Source organism: Eurytemora carolleeae, unplaced genomic scaffold (assembly GCF_000591075.1).
Source record: "Eurytemora carolleeae unplaced genomic scaffold, Eaff_2.0 scaffold642, whole genome shotgun sequence".
Classification (NCBI taxonomy): Eukaryota; Metazoa; Arthropoda; class Copepoda; order Calanoida; family Temoridae; genus Eurytemora; species Eurytemora carolleeae.
The window spans coordinates 40,583-61,777 of NW_019396764.1; the positions used below are offsets into that span (position 1 = coordinate 40,583).

Below are 21,195 nucleotides of genomic sequence, written 5' to 3' on the forward strand. Positions count from 1 at the left end.
TCATAAATTTAGGCATAACTATCAATTTTGGTATAATTATCATAAATTTAGGCATAACTTTCAATTTTGGTATAATTATCATAAATTTAGGCATAACTATCGATTTTGGTAGAACTGTAAAAAATTTAGGTAGAACTATCATAAATTTAGGTATAACTACTATAAATCTAGGTAAATCTATCAGACGTCTAGGTTTGCTTATCAACCAGAAATCTTAATATATCAATCAGATGTCTAGATATATCTATCAAATATCTAGATATATCTATCAGATATCTAGGTATATCTATTTAATATCTATACATATATATATATATGGCATATACCTAAACATATATATCAGATATCTAGGTATATATCAGATATCATAGATATATCTATCAGATATCTAAATACAACTGCTGAAACCATTCTGGTGAGTCCTTGACATCATACTTGTAGTTAACAGTAAACTCTTCTCCAGTTGTAATATCTTTTAATGCTCTCACGCCTAACACCTGAAAATTGTACCTTTTTATGGGCCTAGAATGGAGATCTATTTAACATAAATTAAAGTGTCACTGTTCAGGTCAGCTTCATGATCGAACCCTTTATCTGTGTCTGAGAACAAATGAGGGAGATATTTTTTTATTTTATTTTTGTATATTAATGATTTTTATTACAGCAATTCTCTGTACAATATGATTCAGGTTCAGGCGGGGTATAGATATTGAACAAAATCGATTAAATTTATAGATTCAAGAAAATAAAGAGGATTAAGTTAATTTTACTCACGTCTATGATAAATGGTACTGCTGGGAATCAGAAGTTTACTTTTCTAAATTTTTTGTTATTTTAAGAATTGATTAAAATGTTTAGCGTAATTTTGCAGTGAGTATCTATACAAAGATGTCAATGCCTGATTAATAACGATACTGTTGAAATCTTTATCTCATCAAAAATATAGAAGATATTGTCGTTTTTCTAGGTTTCTGAGTGTTCAGTTCTATATGTTTTTTTAATAGAAATTTGCGAGTCACTTTTGTAGAGGAACCAACCACCAAAATTATAAACATACAAATGTGAATCGGCCATTGCCTTCTTTGCATTCAGTGTTACTTACCATCAGTTTAAGTTTTTCTAATAATAATACTATAACCAATGATGCAGTAGGATAAAAAAAATTTAAAAAAGGACCACGGAGGAGGTTAAAACTTTTGATTGGATTAACAGCGTTAAACATTTCAAAGTAAATCTTTGAAATGAAGGATTTACCTGTGGATATATGATTTACCTGTGGATATATGATTTACCTGTGGATATATGATTTACCTGTGGATATATGATTTACCTGTGGATATATGATTTACCTGGGACCCAAAAGATGGATGAAAAAATTTGATAAACTCACAGTTCGAGTGGAAACTGTGATTGATCTGAAAATAAAATGAAAAACTAAATAATATATTATTTTTAATAAAAAATTGCAAAACTTAAAAAGCTCTTTGCTCAAGGTTTAAGCATCTTTTTAGACATTCTGTAAAAAAAAAACTAGAAAAGAAACATATTTGTTATCGAAACATCTATGAAAAGCGAAAGCCCTAGGTTTTTTTCAAGAAAGCAAATTGTTTTTCAAAATGTGAGGGTTTTTATGTTGTAAATTTCTAAAATATTAATTTGATTTTTAAAAGCTACAGTTTGCCATCAATACGGTCAATATTAACATGAGAAAACAGTTGAATGAAGAGTTTTAAATGATAAAGTAAAATTATGAAATTTTTCGATTTATTAAAACATTCAAATTTTTATAAAGTTTTTTTCCCTATTTTTACCTTATGTCCAAGTGATGCTCTGTATGTGTGTGTGCTAGTAAACTCCTGTGGTATATCAAGATAATCGGAGTCAGGAGCTCTGAAATATTAAAATAGAAAATCTTTTATATGTAAACTGAGAAATAGAAAGAAAGAAAAAAAGTTTCAGAGGTTTAAACAAATTTTACTGTTGGTATAACTTTTTTAATGAAAAAATAACATTTTACTAAAAGGATTATAATTTACTGATAAGATAACAATTTACTGAAAGGATAACAATTTTACTGATAGGATAGCAATTTTACTGATAGGATAACAATTTACTGAAAGGATAACAATTTAACTGAAAGGAAAACAATTTTACTGAAAGGATAACAATTTAACTGAAAGGATAACAATTTTACTTAAAGTATAACAATTTTATAGAAAGGATAACAATTTTACTGAAAGGATAACAATTTAACTGAAAGGATAACAATTTAACTGAAATGATAACAATTTTACTGAAAAGATAACAATTTTACTGAAAGGATAACAATTTTACTGAAAGGATAACAATTTTACTGAAAGAATAACAATTTTACTGAAATAATAATAATTTTACTAAAAGAAAAACAATTTTACTGAAATTAAAGCAATTTTGATCAAAAGACTATTAATGAATTTTGGAAATGTTTTTACGAAAAGATTTTCGGTTTTTACTTTAAAGATGATATTTTCCGTGGAGAAACATTTTGCTCAAAGAATAGTATTTTTGATTGAACTTAATTTCATAAAAAGAATTAGATAAATTAAATAGAAAATGATCTGACCTGACCCAATCTAAGAATATTTGATAATCATAGTTTTTGTTTTTACACGGAGTTCGAGCTGGGTATCTCAGTCCATGGTAGAAACTTAACAAAAATCATATTTACTCTTAATCATTGATTAAGAGTGCATTTAGGGACATTACTTGCATAACTTTGCGACCTAGTTTTATTGTTAAACATTGAACGTAAGAAAAGCCAATTTTGGTTGCATTCCATGGGGTTTTAAACCATATTTTTTATTGTCAATAAATATCTTTAAAATAGAGAATTGGGTTTGAATAGTTTAGAGGATTTACCAGCCTATATATCTTGGTATAGAGGTTTTACCTGACTTTATCTCCTTGTATGGATCTACCTGACTTTATCTCCTTGTAGAAAAGATCTACCTGACTATATCTCCTTGTAGAGAAGATCTACCTGACTATATCTCCTTGTATAGAGGATCTACCTGACTATATCTCCTTGTAGAGAAGATCTACCTGACTATATCTCTTAGTGTAGAGGATCTACCTGACTTTATCTCCTTGTATAGAGGATCTATCAGGCTATATCTCCTTGTAGAGAAGATCTACCTGACTATATCTCCTTGTATAGAGGATCTACCTGACTATATCTCCTTGTATAGAGGATCTTCCTGACTTTATCTCCTTGTAGAGAGGATCTACCTGACTATATCTCCTTGTATAGAGGATCTACCTGACTATATCTCCTTGTATAGAGGATCTACCTGACTATATCTCCTTGTATAGAAGATCTACCTGACTATATCTCCTAGTGTAGAGGATCTACCTGACTATATTAGAGGATCTACCTGACTATATCTCCTTGTAGAGAAGATCTACCTGACTATATATCCTAGTGTAGAGGGTTTACCTGACTATATCTCCTTGTAGAATATCCCTGGTAGCAAACAATCCTTCTCCTGCTCCTAGTATAGAGGATCTTCTAACCTCAGTCCTCATACTCTCATATGGATCAGGTACAAGCTAAACAGCAAAGATTATCAAATTCAAAAAGTATTCTTAGACCAGATTTGATGGATAGCAAGACATAGTTGATCTGTTTAGACTAAGTTGAACTACGCAGCAGCATCTCAAATTTGAGACGCGGCTCAAATTCTCTAAATTCAGCCCCGGCCCTGGTTCAACTGCGTCTTTCTTTCCGTAAAGCCTGAGAAATTTTGAATGGCTGTCCAAAAACAATTTGTCCAGGCAGCAACTTCCCAAGAGTATTTTCCCAAGTGGCAACTTCCCAGATGTGCAATTTCCCGTACACCAACTTACCAAGATTGTTCTAGCTGCAGCGCTCGACCCCCTAGCCTGTTCTAGCCGCAACACTCTGCCCCATTTGCAACCTGTGGTGGCTCAGATGACCTAACCTGACCTTTCGGAGGTTGCCACTTGCCAGTTGCAAAATTGTCTCTCGGGAAAACACCTGACACCATTTTTAATCGTTTTTTTTACTCACCGTGTCAACTGTGAATCCATGAGATGAAGAAGGACTGTATTTATAAACATGATCTGTGAGTAGAGGATAGTGTGCTTCAACAAACATGATCTCATTCTCCCAACCCAGTGATTCTATATAGGACAGCCGGGCTTCCAACATCACTCCTTTCTAAATAAAGAAATCGGTTAATTAAAGGGACTGTTAGCGTAATTTCTATTGACCCTCCATGCAGAGATTTCAATGCCCGATTCACAACAGTATCCTTAAGAGAGTTGTCTGATTAGGTATGTTTCTATATTAAAGACTACCGTTGTGGATAAAGAAGTTAACGCTTAGAATGGAGGGTCACGTGTATTTTAAGGCAAAATATTTTACAGTTTTTTATATAGCAATGCTGTCTCTAAACTAAGAAGGTTATCTATTATATATATACTTTGCTTGTCTGGGTGTCTGTATGTTTGTATCCAATAAACGTCAAAACGGCTGAACCGATCAGACCCAATTTTTTTGTGGGACCTAACATGACGCCAAGAAAGGTTTTTGGATGTTTTAAATTTCAAATATTAGCCTCTATCAAAATTAGATTTTCATTAAATTTTAAAAATCCACGTTTTTTTTTAAATCCGCCATTTTATTTTGTTTTACAATATATACAAAGAGAAAATGTTCACAAAAGAACTAAGTGCAATTTTTAGCGATTATCTATTTTAGGTGAATTAATCAATAGTTCAAAACAATCCATAATATTTGCTATTTCCTAAGATTTTCTTGTTACTTTTTGCTAATCAGAGGTGCAGCAATCCGCAAATACCAGTATATATTTGAAAATGATAGTTAAAAATGATCTGACAGAACGGTAATAGCCATCACTAACTCACGACTCTTTTTTACATTTCTTAAATTCTTTCAGATTACTTTTGTCATATTTTGCAAGAACATTTGACCTCCTAGTTTTTGAATATTAGCCTTCTTGAGAACTGTTAAATGCATAGAAAGCATACAGAGAATATATATTTTGATATTTCTACAACTAATGACGTACACTTTGTACATATTCTTCAAGTATTGTACTTTTGTCAACAATCTTTAAAATTACAACATTTTTCCTTTAATATTTTTGCCTCCGCTGACAAAAAGTATAAAACAGTAAAAAATAAAAATATATTTTTAAGTGGTCAATTTAGGAAGTGACAATTTGCTGGGACAAGGACCGAATTGTTAAATCAGAGTGAGTTTACAGAAAATGCGTATATAATATATATATATATATATACATATTATATATGTTATTATCTACATATAAATATATACATATATATATAATTATTATTATAATTATTATTATTATTATTATTATTATTACTATTATTATTATTATTATTATCATTATTATTATTATTATTATTATTATTATTATCGTAAAACACAAAATAGTAGGATATTTTCCCCCTAATTTACCATGAAAACTAATACACGATATAGATCTCAAAGTTAATATGGACAAATTAAGTATTTTGGATTATTCTTCGTTATGAATGTTTTTCTTTATAGTGTGCACATTTTAGGACATTCTATTGCCCGCGATTTCTAGCTGAAATGATAAATGAGTTAAAAATACTTGAGTTATGGGTCAAAGCACTACAACATTTTTCAAAAAACTTAAGGCGTTTTCGTTGCTAAAAGCTTTATGCATTCTTTTCTAAAGCGTACACATAAAATACATGGTTCATTGAAAAAAACATTTCATTTCTAAAATGACACTGCTTTTTACAGAGCTTTTTAAAACCTTTAAAAGAGTATAAATAATACATAATTGGGTCTTTGAAACACATTTCATTTCTACAATGACACTACTTTCTTCGTTGTTAATAGTTATTTTCATTTTTAAAAAAGCGTACACATAAAACACATAGGCCATTGAACAACTTTAATCTTTATAAAGACACTTATTTAAACTTAAAGATATAGTAAACGATAGAAGTCATTTTAACTTTCCATTAGTAGAACGTGACATGCCTGAATCATAGCAGTTCCCATTTAACCTTCCATTAGTAGAAGGTGGAATGCCTGAAGCATAGCAGTTCCCATTTAAACCTTCCATTAGTAGAACGTGGAATGCCTGAATCATAGCAGTTCCCATTTTAACCTTCCATTAGTAGAAGGTGGAATGCCTGAAGCATAGCAGTTCCCATTTAACCTTCCATTAGTAGAACGTGACATGCCTGAATCATAGCAGTTCCCATTTTAACCTTCCATTAGTAGAACGCGACATGCCTGAATCATAGCAGTTCCCATTTTAATCTTCCATTAGTAGAAAGTAACATGCCTGAATCATAGCAGTTCCCATTTTAACCTTCCATTAGTAGAACGTGACATGCCTGAATCATAGCAGTTCCCATTTTAATCTTCCATTAGTAGAAAGTGACATGCCTGAATCATAGCAGTTCCCATTTTAACTCTTTATTGGATAAGCAATCAATAAGGCATCGTTGTTTTCTCTGTCTTGAAGTAGTAAAATTTCTCTCAAGTTCCTTCGTTGTCTCTGCTGCATAAATCCTTAAGTTTCTTTTATGGAGAACCACTAATTAAACTTATCACTCTAATATAGAAAACCAAGCCTAACTAATTTCCGCTTGGAGGAAGGATTGAAGGATTCCGTTTGATTCTGCTACAGGGTGTTCCACGAAACATGACAGCTGGTAAACAGTTTAAAATGTCTTCTTCCATAATTTGTTAACTTGTTTAATACCAAAGACAATAATAAAAATATTATATAGGCGTCATATTATAGTAAAATTAATTTTAAAGTAAAAAATATTTGAGCAAAAGATTTGTTAAATGAAATAAACTGCAAACAGCCTTTAATAGCTAATACAGTGTATGGAAGATGACATTCAAAACTATTTACCAACTGTCATGTTTCGTGGAACACCCTGTATTTACATTGAAATTACACCTTAACTCATTCTAAAACTTTCAACAAATGCGTTTACCCCTTTACTTTTAATATTTTTAAATTTTCAAATTTACCTTAAATTTTCCAACAAGACAGGTAAAGAAATCTGGATACAGGTAAAGGATATTATCCCCTGTTAGCTCACCCTTGCGGTCAACCTGGTATAAAGGGATTGTTAAGATATTTACGTGAGAAAACCTTGTATCTAATACTATAGAAAACCCTGTATCTAATAATATAAAAAACCTTGTATCTAATACTATAGAAAACCTTGTATCTAATACTATAGAAAAACTCTGAAATAGATAGATGACTATAAAAATCAAGTTATAGCTTTAAAAAGACCGATGAACATAAAACACAGAAATTGTGCAGTGTAAACAGACCCATTTGACTAAATTAGTGATTGAATACGGTGGTAGGTGATTACATTGATAAAATGAAGACGACTTTATTTTTCAATTTTGACTAATATCAAGCTTTTAAGCATAAAAAACGAGAACAAAGAGAAGCTGTCAATTTAAAAAGCGTCTCCTTAATTACTTGTAAACTTTTAAATCTAAATAAGCTTCTTAAGCATTAAAACTTTAATAAAAGTCGCCTTCCTTAAACTAATATAATCGCTTACCACCATAATTTTCTATAGCAAATCTATTTGCTTTGTAACAACATCAAATACACTTAAGTAATTCTAAAATGGCGTCTTTCTATTTTTTTTCTTTGAATTTAGAATATCACACGAGAGAAGTATAAGTTCGGCTACTTTTACATTTTATCTCGTGCTGCGAAATATAACCACCTCTCAAGGCTCTGGTTCATATTGATAAAGAGCTAGGTGGTTAAAAAAGCTGTAGTTAGTTCTCGTGTACATAAATTACAATCCCAGGTTAAGAACATGTTTTTGTGAAGTTCTGTAAAAATTCTTCGAGAGAAAAAAAAAGAAGATTTAAAGCGACTGTAAGCGTAATTTTAAGTAACCCTCCAGTCTCAATGCAAAGATAGCCATGCCCGATTCACAACGGTACCTTTGTATAGGGCCTTGTCATCTTCTTGCATGGAGGGTCACGTGAAATTTCAGTCCCTTCAGGAGGAGTGTACAAGAGCATATATATGACCAATCCTTTCACTGTACCTGTCCATGAATCCATCCTCCTCCGAGCAGTTCTTGCCAAGCATATCCCGAAGGAAGACCTTTTTTGAAGTTACTGATTCTGTGTGACAAGTATTCAAAATCTGGAAGAGAAATAAATCAGACCAAAAAGTTATAATGAAGCTGTGGCAGGCGCGTAGTGGAGGGGGGGGGCCTGTACCCCTGTGCCCACTAGACATGCACCCCCTAGGCCCCCCATAGAGCCAGAGGCAGGCTCTAATTTATTAAACAGTAAACTTTTTTTTTACTTTTCTTATCAATCGACAATGTCACAATTTGTCCATTTTATGATTATTTCTCAAATTCTTTCTTGTACCATAATTTTATTTACAATATTTTTTTCGCGGGGTTTCAATTAAAAAGATTGGTAATTGTGGTAAGATGACTAATTGTCAGCCTTCAGGTAGATTTATTTAGATTTTAAACTGTATTTTTTATTTAATACAGGTTTTTTAGGGGGGTGCACAAAAAAAGGTGCACCCCCCTAGGCTAAACCTCCACTACGCGCCTGAGCTGTGGTGCCCTCTAATCAGACCTTTAAGGGACCTAAGGTTAATTTCAAGTAACCCTCCATGCAAACATGTCAATGTCCGATTCACAACGGTACTCTCAAAGGCTTTGTATGGACAAGTATGAATTTTGTATCAATGTTTGAAAACTAATTATCTTCCATTGGTGATTCTCTGCACAAACATGACTTGCGCATCTATGCTGTAGGAAAACAAATAGGAATTATCAGAAAGAAACACTTTTGAATTTAGAAAAACGGTAATATATATTTTCCATATTATTGATCAGATAACGGTTTTTATAAGGGTACACTTGTTGTGTAAAATTACGTCTCATGTTCCAATTTAAGAAAAAGGTTATATCCATTAGCCAAGTGTCTTTAAAGCAATTTTTTATATGAAAAAGATGTTGGGGGGGGNAAGGTCAAGTTTCGTTAATTTTTTCGCCGAACATTTAGTATTTTTGATGTTACGATTTTCCTTATTGCTCTCTTTATCTTCAAAGTAAAATGTATGTAAATTCTATTCCCCTACCTAACGGCTTTATATATATTACACCTTGCTAAAATGCATTAAACTCAAAACAAATGTCTACTCCACTTTTACGCATAAAATTCAACACCTCCTTTCTTTGAATTAAAAACATTTTGCAACACTTTTAGTTTTTAAAAGAAAATACCTTTTGTTTGAAGATTATGCTCCTGGTGTGCTTGTAAGAAAGATTGAGGTTCTGGAACCCCAACAACTGGGCCCTCTAAACAATAACAAAAATTAACCTTGGAACTTTTAAATATATACTTGGCTTGACTTGACTTTGGATCTCATAAGAGTAAGAGCGGCTGATAGGATAGAGGCTAGAGCCCAACATTTTTGATCCAACTCAAATAACCTGCCCAAAGACTGGCCGAATTTGAACAATTTTACCTAGAAAAAATGTCGAAATTAATTTTTTTTGAGAATTTAAAAAGAAAAAAACCGTTGAAATTTAAGAACGATTTAATATCCCGACTTTTAGAGTTTTAATCTAAAATTGCTTAAAAATAAATAGACACGAAGAAAAGCCTCGTTATTTTATAGATTTAAAAAAGTCAATTACACATTTAAGAACTAACTTGCTTCGTTTCAAAGTTTAACGAATTTTTGACTGAAAAGCAATTCAGAAAAATGTGATGAGTTTCAGAACTGTTTTATCAAAAAATTTGCCTTTATTTAGCTAAACCAAATTTTGACCCTGATTTTTTCTCATTAATTCTCAATAATGTAAAAATTTAGCAAAACAAAAGCAAACTCTTTACTTAAAACAGTTTTTGAAATGTTCAGTTTTTGGTTTTGCATTTTGAAAGTCCAAAATTCTAAAACGTTTAAAAAACAAACAACGTTTGATATTTTGTTATATATGTGTTGTATAAAACAAGCGGTTGAAATTAAAACAAATACAGGGTGTCCCACCAAACATGACAGTAGCAAGACGACTTAGAATTAACTTTTTAAACTTTGAATTTATTCATTACATTCTTAAAATTAAAATTAACTTTTTAAACTTTGAATTTATTCATTACATTCTACTAGTTTTGGGAATTCCAAAATGTGGTCTGCCATTAACGAAATCTGAATTTTGGAAATGCCATGACCTTGGGTATTTTTGGATGGTTTTTAGTTTTCGGTTCAGTTTTATGAATATATGCCGCAAATTATTTTAAAGATCAAAGACGACCTTCAGATTTTCTTGCTACTGTCATGCTTCGTGGGATTCATTTGATTCATTGTTTTGCCATGAGGGATGTATGAATTGTGTGCACGTGGCAGTAGGAGTTAGATAAATTATACTCAAGCTGTAAACGTCAAGTTCTAAAACACCGCAGCCGCCCGGTCATCTTCTTTAAATTGCAAATAAACTTATCTAAATTGAAGCAGAAAATGCATTTGCAATTTTTTTGAATTTCTGTTTTATCTTTTAAGATATGTTTAGAGGTTCCTAATTAATTATGCGGCTAGAAGTAAGTAGTTTAAACTGTGTGCAGCTGGGAGTAAACTATAAAATACAATGTGGTAACAAATAAGGATGATTTTTTATTCAATTATGCGCTAAAGTATGATACATTATTTTGCGAAATTTTCGAAAATGAATTAAGCGAAAAGTGGGAAATATCACGAAAATTTCGCATTTCGCGAACATTTTTTTCGCAAAAATTTAACATTTTATTAAATTCCGTATTTTTTCACGAAATTTTCGCTTTTTTTGAGAAACTTTCGGTTTTTTTTTGCTAAATTTTCGCAATTCTGAATTTTTGGCGAAACAGATTCAAGCAAAATTACGCGAAAAAAGTGAAAATTTTGTTTTTCGGCAAGAATGCGAAATTTTCGCGAAACAATTTTTCTTTTTCGCTGGAAACCCTTTGTTTTATCTCAAAAGTTTTTTTTGTCGAATTTTGGGAAATTAAAATATTACATAACCAAGCTGGGGCTTAAATTGCTTTAAATTGCCTGGTATTGGTCTTGAGAACCCTGGGTAAATTGAAATTCTCTTAACTTCGCGTACTGTACGTAGTTGTAAATATTTATTATTATTATCCTCTTATCAAAATCGCTTGTTTCACATTAAAATAGCCTATTTAAGGATAAATCTTACCTAAATATCCGTTATTGAAAAATCCTTCAAAACAATGTCCAGTATTCAGCTTGCCCCTTCCGAAACCATGTAGAATCCCATTTCCGTATGGACCCTGAAATTTTGTGCTTATTAGATTTTCCTTTGTGCTTAGGATCCGGATCCGTTGGATCCAAACCATTAATAGAGGATCCGGATCCGTTGGATCCAAACCATTAATAGGATCCTAAGCACTGATTCGAAAAAGGTTTGTTAACATCATTGTTTTAATTTTGAAGACCCAAAACATCCTAAATACCTGAACTAGTTCCAATCCATATTTAGCCATATTCTCACCAAGAGATTTTCCATTCCCACATCTGATAAAGTACAGAGTTAACCTCAAATTATGAGTGTACAAAGACGACTTTCATGATTAGACTAGCTTGAGAACCCAGCGTTGCCTAGGATACTTCTAGTTACACCCTCCGTTTACTCATGCTTGGTCGTAAATTACGATTTTAGCCATTTTTTCCAAAAAAAGGGAATTTACTCAACTTCTCAAAACCAAGCTAAGAACATTTAAGTGGGTCTCCCGAGTTCCCCAATCAAAATGTAAGGCAAATCGGTCAAAGGGTTCCTAAGTTATGATCGGATATCCAAACCAACAAACAAAGATTACAATTTTATATATATGGAGGTCTGTTTCACAAAAATAACTTTTAAAAGTCTAAAAAAGCAGCAATGAGAAACCTCTTGTGTGTGCTTTATCTATCTTAAAAAGCGATAAAATTAGGGAATTTCCTTTCCTGGCTCTGCTGCTCTGCTTAAATTTCCGGTTTTCAATACCTGGTTCCGTTTCTCCAGATTCCTATTAAAGTATCTCCAGAGTGTGTTGTAACACTAGCTCTGTTCAGAGGATACCCTTTTTTATCCAGCTTACCCTCTATACTAGCTATATCATCTAAACCAAGAACAATTATGATTTAAAGTGGTCATATTGTCCACATTTACCCTCTTTGCTGGCTATATCATCGAAAGCTAGACAACTTATTATTTAAAGTTGTCATATTGTCTTATATATACTCACTATACTAGCTATAGCCTATATTCTCCAAAAAAAGGAAAATTAACTAAGGGCAAATCTTTAAAAAATTTTCTCCAGATTTTAAGAAGATCCTAGAAAATGTAAATAGAAATCCGCGAGTTTCTCTTCAGTGTACACAATACCAAGAAGATTCCCCCAATTCTAAAAATCTGTAAGTTAACGAAAAATATCCTAAATTTTACCTAAGTCTACAGCATAGTAGGGGTCAAATATTCTTACTACTCCATCTTCAAAATCAATCTGTTCTTCTTCTGCTTCGTAGCTGTAAAATAAAAATAAATTTTGAGAATTGAGAATTTGAAGCTTGTTAGAGTCTTATTTCTAACATTTAACAGTAAAAAAACAGTCGAGGTTGGGGGTAGAAAAAAACCATTGATGTTTCAATTGAATTTCGCTGAATTACCTTATTTCTGCTACATATTTAGCTTGAACCCATCTAAGAAATCCATGGCTGAAAAAAAGATACAATTATTTATGATTTAAATTTTTATTTTGTTTTATTGCAAAATACCTTGTTTTTTCATTCAACCATTCTTTAATGCTTTTTGATATTTCAGATTTGTCAGGAAAATCATTTTTTAACTGCTGTCTGCTTGTGATTTCAGTGAACTCACGATTTTCTTGATCATATTGAGTTATTTGATCTTCTTGGTTATAATCATATCCATTTAAATTTCTTTTATCACTAAAATCGTTTAAGTGATTTACAAGCTGTGTAATAAGTTTCTTTTGATTTGTTGAATGTGCTCTATGATCACTGATCAAATCTGATTGATCTGAGTTGCGTCTTGATTCTCCAGTTTCTATTGATACTCTTTGGCTGCCCTTGTCAATTAGAATTTCGTCTTGTGAGAGACATTTTGATTTTGATGTTGTTGGGATGGCTTCAACGGTTGGCATTTTGCATCAATTTTTTCCTGGAAAATAACTAATTAAAGGGACAGTAAGTGTTACTTCAAGTGACCCTCCTTGAAACCTTTATCTGACCAATAGTGTGGAAGATATTGTCGTTTTTCTTGGTTTAAAAGTGATTAATTCTGATAAATTCTTTATATTTTCCGGCATTATAAATACTCAAGCAGAGAAATCCCAATTGAGAATGATTAGTTTTCCAAATTATAAACATGGATATTCTTCAGCAGCCAAAGCTTTTAATGGTACCATTGTAAATCGGTCATTTTCGTCTGTAAAAGGAGAGTCTCTTTATACAACAGTCCCTTTAAAGGAACCGTAGAGGCGTTATTTCATCCGCTACATAAAGTCAATTTAAAAAATCCATGATTATCAATTTTTAATTGAAAGTAACCAAGAATATAATTTTTTCTCAAACGAATGTACATTAATGTCACATGCCCCACCTTAAATGTTGGGTTACATGACATTGTGTCGATAGACCCTGAAAGAATTCAGTTGAGTTCATTGTATAGCATAAATGAGAAACGTTGAGGAAAGTATAATTGGACACATTCAAAATGTTTATGGAAATTTCATTAATAATAGACATTTCTGCTTTGAAGTTGTTTATTTTTCAGATCAGGAATTTGTTACTTTTAAACTTTTTGTTCAAGAATGCCTGATTTTAAACCGCTAAAAAGTATTAAAATTATTGTTATAATCATCGAGTTTTTTATTGTTGTTTATATGAAAGAGAAAAACAAGTAATAAAATTGAAACTATTCGTATTACGTAAATGTCATTTTGTTTGTCATTGCAACATTTTGTATTGTGCAAATAGTTTCATGGCGAATATATATCCTAAATGATCCTTGAACAGTTTGGAAAACAAATCCTAGAAAAAGATTGTACAGTTTTCAATTTCTTGTTTTTCTTAGAACTTCATTATAAAAGTGAAATTTTAGGAAAATAATAATCTTGACGTGGTGATGATATTTTGTATTATAATGATGTTGATCATTCTTTTTTGAGCTTCTCATTCGCCACGTCTTCTTATTAAAACTATTCCTCAAAGATGAATCCCAGCAGGTTTGTGTTTACAAACAATTAGTTATCTAAACATCCCCGGGGGGCTTTTCAGGATAGTCTAGATATAGGCCTAGACCTGGGCAAAGTCTTTTATGTAAATGAAAGTTTTTAAAACGGAAAAAATAGAAGTTAATTTAAATGTTATTAATCAACCAAAAATTTACGTTAATTATTAAATGTATAGCTATAGTATCTATTTCGATAGTTTAGAAAGTATATCTTTGACCAATTAAAATGCTGGTAACAAACGGATAAAGCTGTTAAGTTTGTTTTTGAAAACAGAAACAACTTTAAATTGATTATTAATAATAAATAATAAAAGGTGATTTTTTGGAGGGGGGGGGGTCGGGGGGGGGGGATCCAAGACTTAAAACTTTTCATTTGATGATAGTAATTACATGGTTAAATTGAACTTTTTGAAATTGAAATTGATTTAAACATCCTTGAAAGTTCAGATTAAAAAAAGTTAAAAGATGCTCAGACCTAGATATGCTGGGGTCTGGGTAGGCTCAACTTTCACAGGAATTTAATCCCTGCGAAGATATGCTTTAACACTAATAATGCGTCAGTTAAACGAGTGCAGAGAGGGTTTGCCTTTCTATATTTTAAGAGATTAATGTTTGACATAATTACACGGTACACCTAAACAGATATTCTTGTTGTGTTGGCGGAATTCTGAAGGAATCGAGTTTTTGCCACATACTCTGATTTTCTAAACCTTACATCTAGCTTTTCAACCTGAGGTCGTAGATCTTTTTATATTTCAAACTACAAATTATGTTAGATTAAGTAGCCTAAGTTTGAAATATGAAAGGTCTGCGCCATTAATTTGTAAAGATATAGGAATCAGAAAGTTTAAAATTTGTGGTAAAAACTCAGTTCCCTTTTTGGGAGAACTTTTTAACACGAACATAAACAATGCAAGAATAATTGTGCTTTGTTGGATTTATTATCACAAGCAAACACACTAACAGTCAAACATGCCGAAAATATGTAGGTACCGATTTTAATTCTACTATTTTCAGTTACTCAAAATATAATAAACATATTACATTACATAATATTGTTGTAAAGAACTGAAGATTTTGTCTGACAAATATCCTATTTCTTTTCAAAAATCTTTTCAAACAAACAAATTGACGTAAAAACTAAAATGTAAAATTTTGGTGAAAAACATGTTATTTCTTGTTTTAATGACATGTGTAACATTAACTTGGATTAGGTAACAGTTTTTAAATGGAGAGTTAGTGATTAAAAAAAAAGAATTTATGTGTTCAATTTAATCGGTTTTTATGCAGATTGCTGTTTTACATAAAAGGGGATGGTAGGGCCGGAGAGAGGAGGGAGGGGGGGGGGCAATAATTTAGAATACAAACTTCTCTATGAAAGAAGTTTGTTTAATTCTATTAAGTCACATGTAACTCGACTACGCCAACATATTGAAAATAAAGAGTTTTAATGAATATCTTTGGTACTCTTGTGATTGTGAAAGTAACATGTTTGCTGCTTATCTTACATTTCGATGTATGTTTATACCATAGCGGCTGAACCGATTATGCCCAATTTTTCGGTGACATGAAAAATGACCCAAGGGATTTTTTTTTTAATAATCAAAATGGATAAAATTCGCCCTAAAAGATTTTTGATTTATCAAAATCAACGAAAAAATCGAAACATTCCCGAAAGAAATTGAGTGTCAGCCACAAACTCTGATTTTCTAAAACCTTTAACTTTGCAACTAAATGATTTAAACATTTAACATTTCAAACTTTGATTATTTGATCTAATAGAATTCATAGTTGGAAATATTTCAGGTCTACGACATTTAGTTGCAAAAATATAGAGATGAGTAAATCAGAGTATGTTGCAAAGACTCAATTTCTTTTTTTGTCATTTTATGATAATTTAAGAAGGGAAAATGTGGCAGACAGAACAAAATTTTAAGTTAAAACCAAAGCAAAGCGAAGCGCGCTAAGCCTAGTATCTGACAATTGAATGTCTGTTTGTACAAACAAAAAATTCTAAAAGTTAAAACCGATTAAGCCTTTTTGTGACATCTCACATGACCCAATGGCATATTATATTTTGTCAAAATTTAGATAATTTATTCTAAAAACCATATAACATTTATTAAATTAATCAATTTCATTCATAATGAATATTGTTCATTTTATAATAAGCAAGTATTATATAATAATGATTCTTATAAAAAGTGTTGTTGTTTATAAAGAAAGAGATGTGATTCAACATGGAAAGTATTTCAGCTATCCCACTCTTTAAATTCTTGACAATGAATTGTGACGTCAGACTTGTGTTGTTTTTGTAAATAAGTTTGTAATGAATAGTGCGAAGCAGTCTGGAATAACACTTTTTCAGTCATGCGTTTTCTTTCAATGAATCTTGGAATTGAAAAATTGTTTTTTTTTCTGTCTCATATTTACCCTTTTCTTTTACAACAGCTAATCTAATTATTTATAAAACATTATAACTATTCAAAGAATAGAGTCTTTGCCACGATTTTTCTAATCCCCATATATTTGCTATCCGATGGAAACCTTTGCTATTTCCAACTTAAAATATTTGATCCAATATAATTCATAGTTTGACAAATCTAAGGTCTAAAACATTGTATTGAATAGATATATGGTAATTATAAAATCAGAGTTTGTGGCAAAGACTCAAAGTATGTAGTTAGGACAGGGTGAATCAAGACTCAATGCAGTTAGGACAGGGTGAATTAAGACTCAATGTAGTTAGGATAGGGTGAATTAAGACTCAATGTAGTTAGGACAGGGTGAATTAAGACTCAATATAGTTAGGACAGGGTGAATTAAGACTCAATGTAGTTAAGATAGGGTAAATTAAGACTCAATGTAGTTAGGACAGGGTGAATTAAGACTCAATGTAGTTAAAATCTAGGGTAAATTAAGACTCAATGTAGTTAGGACAGGGTGAATTAAGACTCACTGTAGTTAAGACAGGGTAAATTAAGACTCAATGTAGTTAAGATAAGGTAAATTAAGACTCAATGTAGTTAAGACAGGGTAAATTAAGACTCAATATAGTTAAGACAGGGTGAATTAAGACTCAACGTAGTTAAGACAGGGAAAATTAAGACTCAACGTAGTTAAGACAAGGTAAATTAAGACTCAATGTAGTTAAGAGAGGGTAAATTAAGACTCAATGTAGTTAAGACAGGGTAAATTAAGACTCAATGTAGTTAAGACAGGGTAAATTAAGATTCGACGTAGTTAAGATAAGGTAAATTAAGACTTAATGTAGTTAAGACAGGGTAAATTAAGACTCAATGTAGTTAAGACAGAGTAAATTAAGACTCAATGTCGTTAAGACAGGGTAAATTAAGACTCAACGTAGTTAAGATAGAGTAAATTAAGACTCAATGTAGTTAAGACAGGGTAAATTAAGACTCAACGTAGTTAAGATAAGGTAAATTATTACGTATGAAACTCTAACACTTTTGTTTCGCAATATCGAACTGCAGAAAGTATTTTAATATTTCGTTCAATGAACCAAACTGTGTATATTCCCGGTTATTTCCCGTCATTTTGCAGTTTTCCGGTTAAAACAGTTAATAATTAAAACTACTAGTCTAGGGAGTTTTAAAATGTGGTTTAAAATATTTGCACCTAAAAAATTGACGGAGGTATAAGAAATATTCTAATTTATAAAAGAACAACGAAATCTTTCAAATATTTAATAGTTCCGTCAATTTTGAAGACACAAAGAAACCAGACCTCATTTTTAAAAGGTCATAAGACGTTCCTTCTTAATTTTTATACATTCTTTGTGATTAATAGACCATAGGAAAACGAAAATGATTTTCAATTCGTCTCTTACTTTCCATGCTTTTTAACAAACAAAATATTAGGTTTTTTTTAAAAGAGTGTTGTCCAAAGTTTTAAAAGAGGTTAGGGGTCATTTCTTACAAAATCAAATGAAATTTAATAAAGTTGACCGCTTTGTACATTTTGATGACCTTAAGCTTTTGTTTGTACTATTCGAGGTTAAATTGAGCAAAATGGGAATTTAATTGAGTTTATAAAAACGAGGAATTCAAATTGTCTAACATTGGGTTCAAGAGAAGACTAAATAATCCTCTTTATACGGCGTCAAAGAAGTTAGTAGGAAGATATGGACTCCACTGGAGACTAGCGGAGGGATGTTATTTTCACCGGAGGGGTTTGAGAAACTTACTGTTATTGAATTGAAACTTTACACAGTGTGATTTACATTCCACCGGAGAGATTCAGATAGTCTCCCTAGGGCTCTAAAATCCAACTAGAGGGATTCAGATATCTTCCCAGAAGGTTTATGATTCCACTTTAGGGATTTCGTATCCATCTAGGGTGTTTACAATTCCACTGGAGGGATTCAGATATCCAATCATGGGGGTTATAATCCCACTGGAGGGGTTCAGATATCCATCTAGGGGGGTTCACAATCCCACTGGAGGGATTCAGATATCCATCTAAGGGGGTTGACAATCCCACTGGAGGGATTCAGATATCTATCTATGTGGTTTATAATCTCACTGGAGGGATTCAGATATCCATCTAGGGGGTTTCATAATCCCACTGGAGGGATTCAGATATCCATTCATGCGGTTTATAATCTCACTGGAGGGATTCAGATATCTTCCCAGAAGTTTATCATTCCACTGGAGGGATTTTGTATCCATCAAGGGGGTTTACAATTCCACTGGAGGGATTCAGACATCCAATCATGGGGGTTATAATCCCACTAGAGGGGTTCAGATATCCATTTAGGGGGGTTTACAATCCCACTGGAGGGATTCAGATATCCATCTAGGGGGCTTCATAATCCCACTGGAGGGATTCAGATATCCATTTAAGGGGTTGACAATCCCACTGGAGGGATTAAGATATCTATCTATGTGGTTTATAATCCCACTGGAGGGATTCAGATATCAAGTTGACCGCTTTGTACATTTTGATGACCTTAAGCTTTTGTTTGTACTATTCGAGGTTAAATTGAGCAAAATAGGAATTTAATTGAGTTTATAAAAACTAGGAATTCAAATTGTCTAATTTAACATTGGATTCAATTGAAGACTAAATAATCCTCTTTATACGAGGTATTTGTACGTCTGAACACTTTTTGTCCATTCAAACACCATAATTCATTAACTTTATAAAATAAAATCAAAAAGTTCCTTAATTCCACTGTACTATTTATACTTTGAAATTCTGTAATTGCTCCTAAGAAACTGAGTTTATGTCACAAACTCTGATTTTCTTTATCTTTGCAACCCGATGTCGACTTCTGTTAGATCAAACAGGCTAGTTTGAAATATGAAAGGTTTACACCATCAGATTGTGTAGAGTAGAAAAATATTTGTTTGAGGCACAAAACTAAATTCCCTTATTAAGCTTATTTGGAGATGGATTGCTTTTTACAAAATTCATCTACTATTTCGAACCAAACATAAAAATGTTTATTGAATATTTGTATTATCTAATAAACCACGAATAAAATTTTATTGTTTTGTACGTACAACATTGTTCATTTTATTCTTACTTTTTATTAATTCTCAAATCTTAAAATACTGATTTTTTTTGGGAGGAAAAATGATTAATTAATGACAGTGCCTTTTTCTTAACATTTTTCATAAAAAAACATCTTTAAGTTTAAAAGTTTTTGTATGCATCTAAACACTCCAAAACAACTTTTTTAATAATAATTACTCAGAATAGTAGATATGGAGATTAATGCGTGGTCCTCTCTTTAATTCCTTTAATTCATAATATCGAGACTATTCTAATCCTGAAAAGTGATATTATTAGAGTCGCGTATATGAAGCCGATAGATTTAAAATTTTGCGCGCCATTTAAGATTTTATACAGAAATGGGATTAAGAATATCTCATTCTAAAGTTTTCAGCTCAGTAAACTAAAACCAGAGGCCACCTCGCCGCCGCTGAATAATTAAATCGTTTAATCTACCTTGTAAATAACTGAGTTTCAAGGTTAAGTGCTGACAGTTAACTGAGGTTGATATTGCGAGGGTGGGTGGAGGATGTGTATATGTGAAGGAGGCTGTTTTGACGCAAAGTTAAGCGTACGGAAGAAAGAAAAGAGGCTTGGCTGCGTCGCAAAAGTCACATAACAACGCATGGGGTTACTTTACGTAATTTGTAAAGCACGTGCACTAATTAAAGGGAGTGTTCGCGAAAAATGAAAGGGGGTATAGGCTTAATGCGATAAAAAAGCGCTTTTGATCGCTACTAATCTTACTCATATCTGTAGCGTCTATAAGGAGAAAATTGATAAAGACGTCTCATACCGAAGAGCGTAGCGCCCACAGCGCCCATACAAATTGAGGAAGTTGGAACATACGACTTAGATCGTCACAACGCATTAGACTTCAGCGACGCCTGAACTAAATTTATTCAGTCATGGTTTTAATATTTGTTTTGACATTCATGGGTCGTTTCTTTCTTGTCCATCTCAATTAGTTTATAATTAACAGGCTATAATTAAACACCGCGTTCAATTCAATCTTTTGACTACACTACCTCTTCAACTTTTTGTGATTGCATTTTTTTTTTTTCAAATCAAATAAAACTATCGGATAAGAAATCAATTACAGAACAATAGCTATAAATTTTAATTAGTATTCTTAATTCTTCTTCTTCCAATATGATCATTTTTATTTTTAAATGGGGGGTGTGGCTGAAACTTATTTTTTTTTTCATTAATTTGGTTCTAACTTGGTTAAACTTTGTGTTGTTTATTGATATATTTTCTTTCATAAACTGTTTATAGCTGGGAACTTTTGAGTTTGATACTCATAATCCCAATCTTTTGATT

General features: G+C 31.8%; 1 protein-coding gene across 1 annotated transcript; it reads right to left on the bottom strand.

Annotated features, from left to right (window-relative positions):
• Positions 1-311: 311 nt before the first annotated feature.
• LOC111708353 (histone-lysine N-methyltransferase SETD7) lies at positions 312-20,436 on the bottom strand. The gene is made up of 16 exons (XM_023481687.1): positions 20,329-20,436; positions 12,873-13,278; positions 12,765-12,812; positions 12,544-12,623; positions 12,103-12,217; positions 11,573-11,633; positions 11,296-11,389; positions 9,346-9,420; positions 8,140-8,240; positions 7,082-7,165; positions 4,070-4,219; positions 3,476-3,588; positions 2,603-2,686; positions 1,812-1,890; positions 1,350-1,415; positions 312-497 (listed from the first exon to the last, which is right to left on the bottom strand). Exons 2-16 carry the CDS (start codon positions 13,259-13,261, stop codon positions 381-383), a joined length of 1,656 nt encoding a protein of 551 aa, XP_023337455.1. The 5' UTR covers positions 13,262-13,278; positions 20,329-20,436; the 3' UTR covers positions 312-380.
• Between the last annotated feature and the right edge of the window lie 759 nt (positions 20,437-21,195).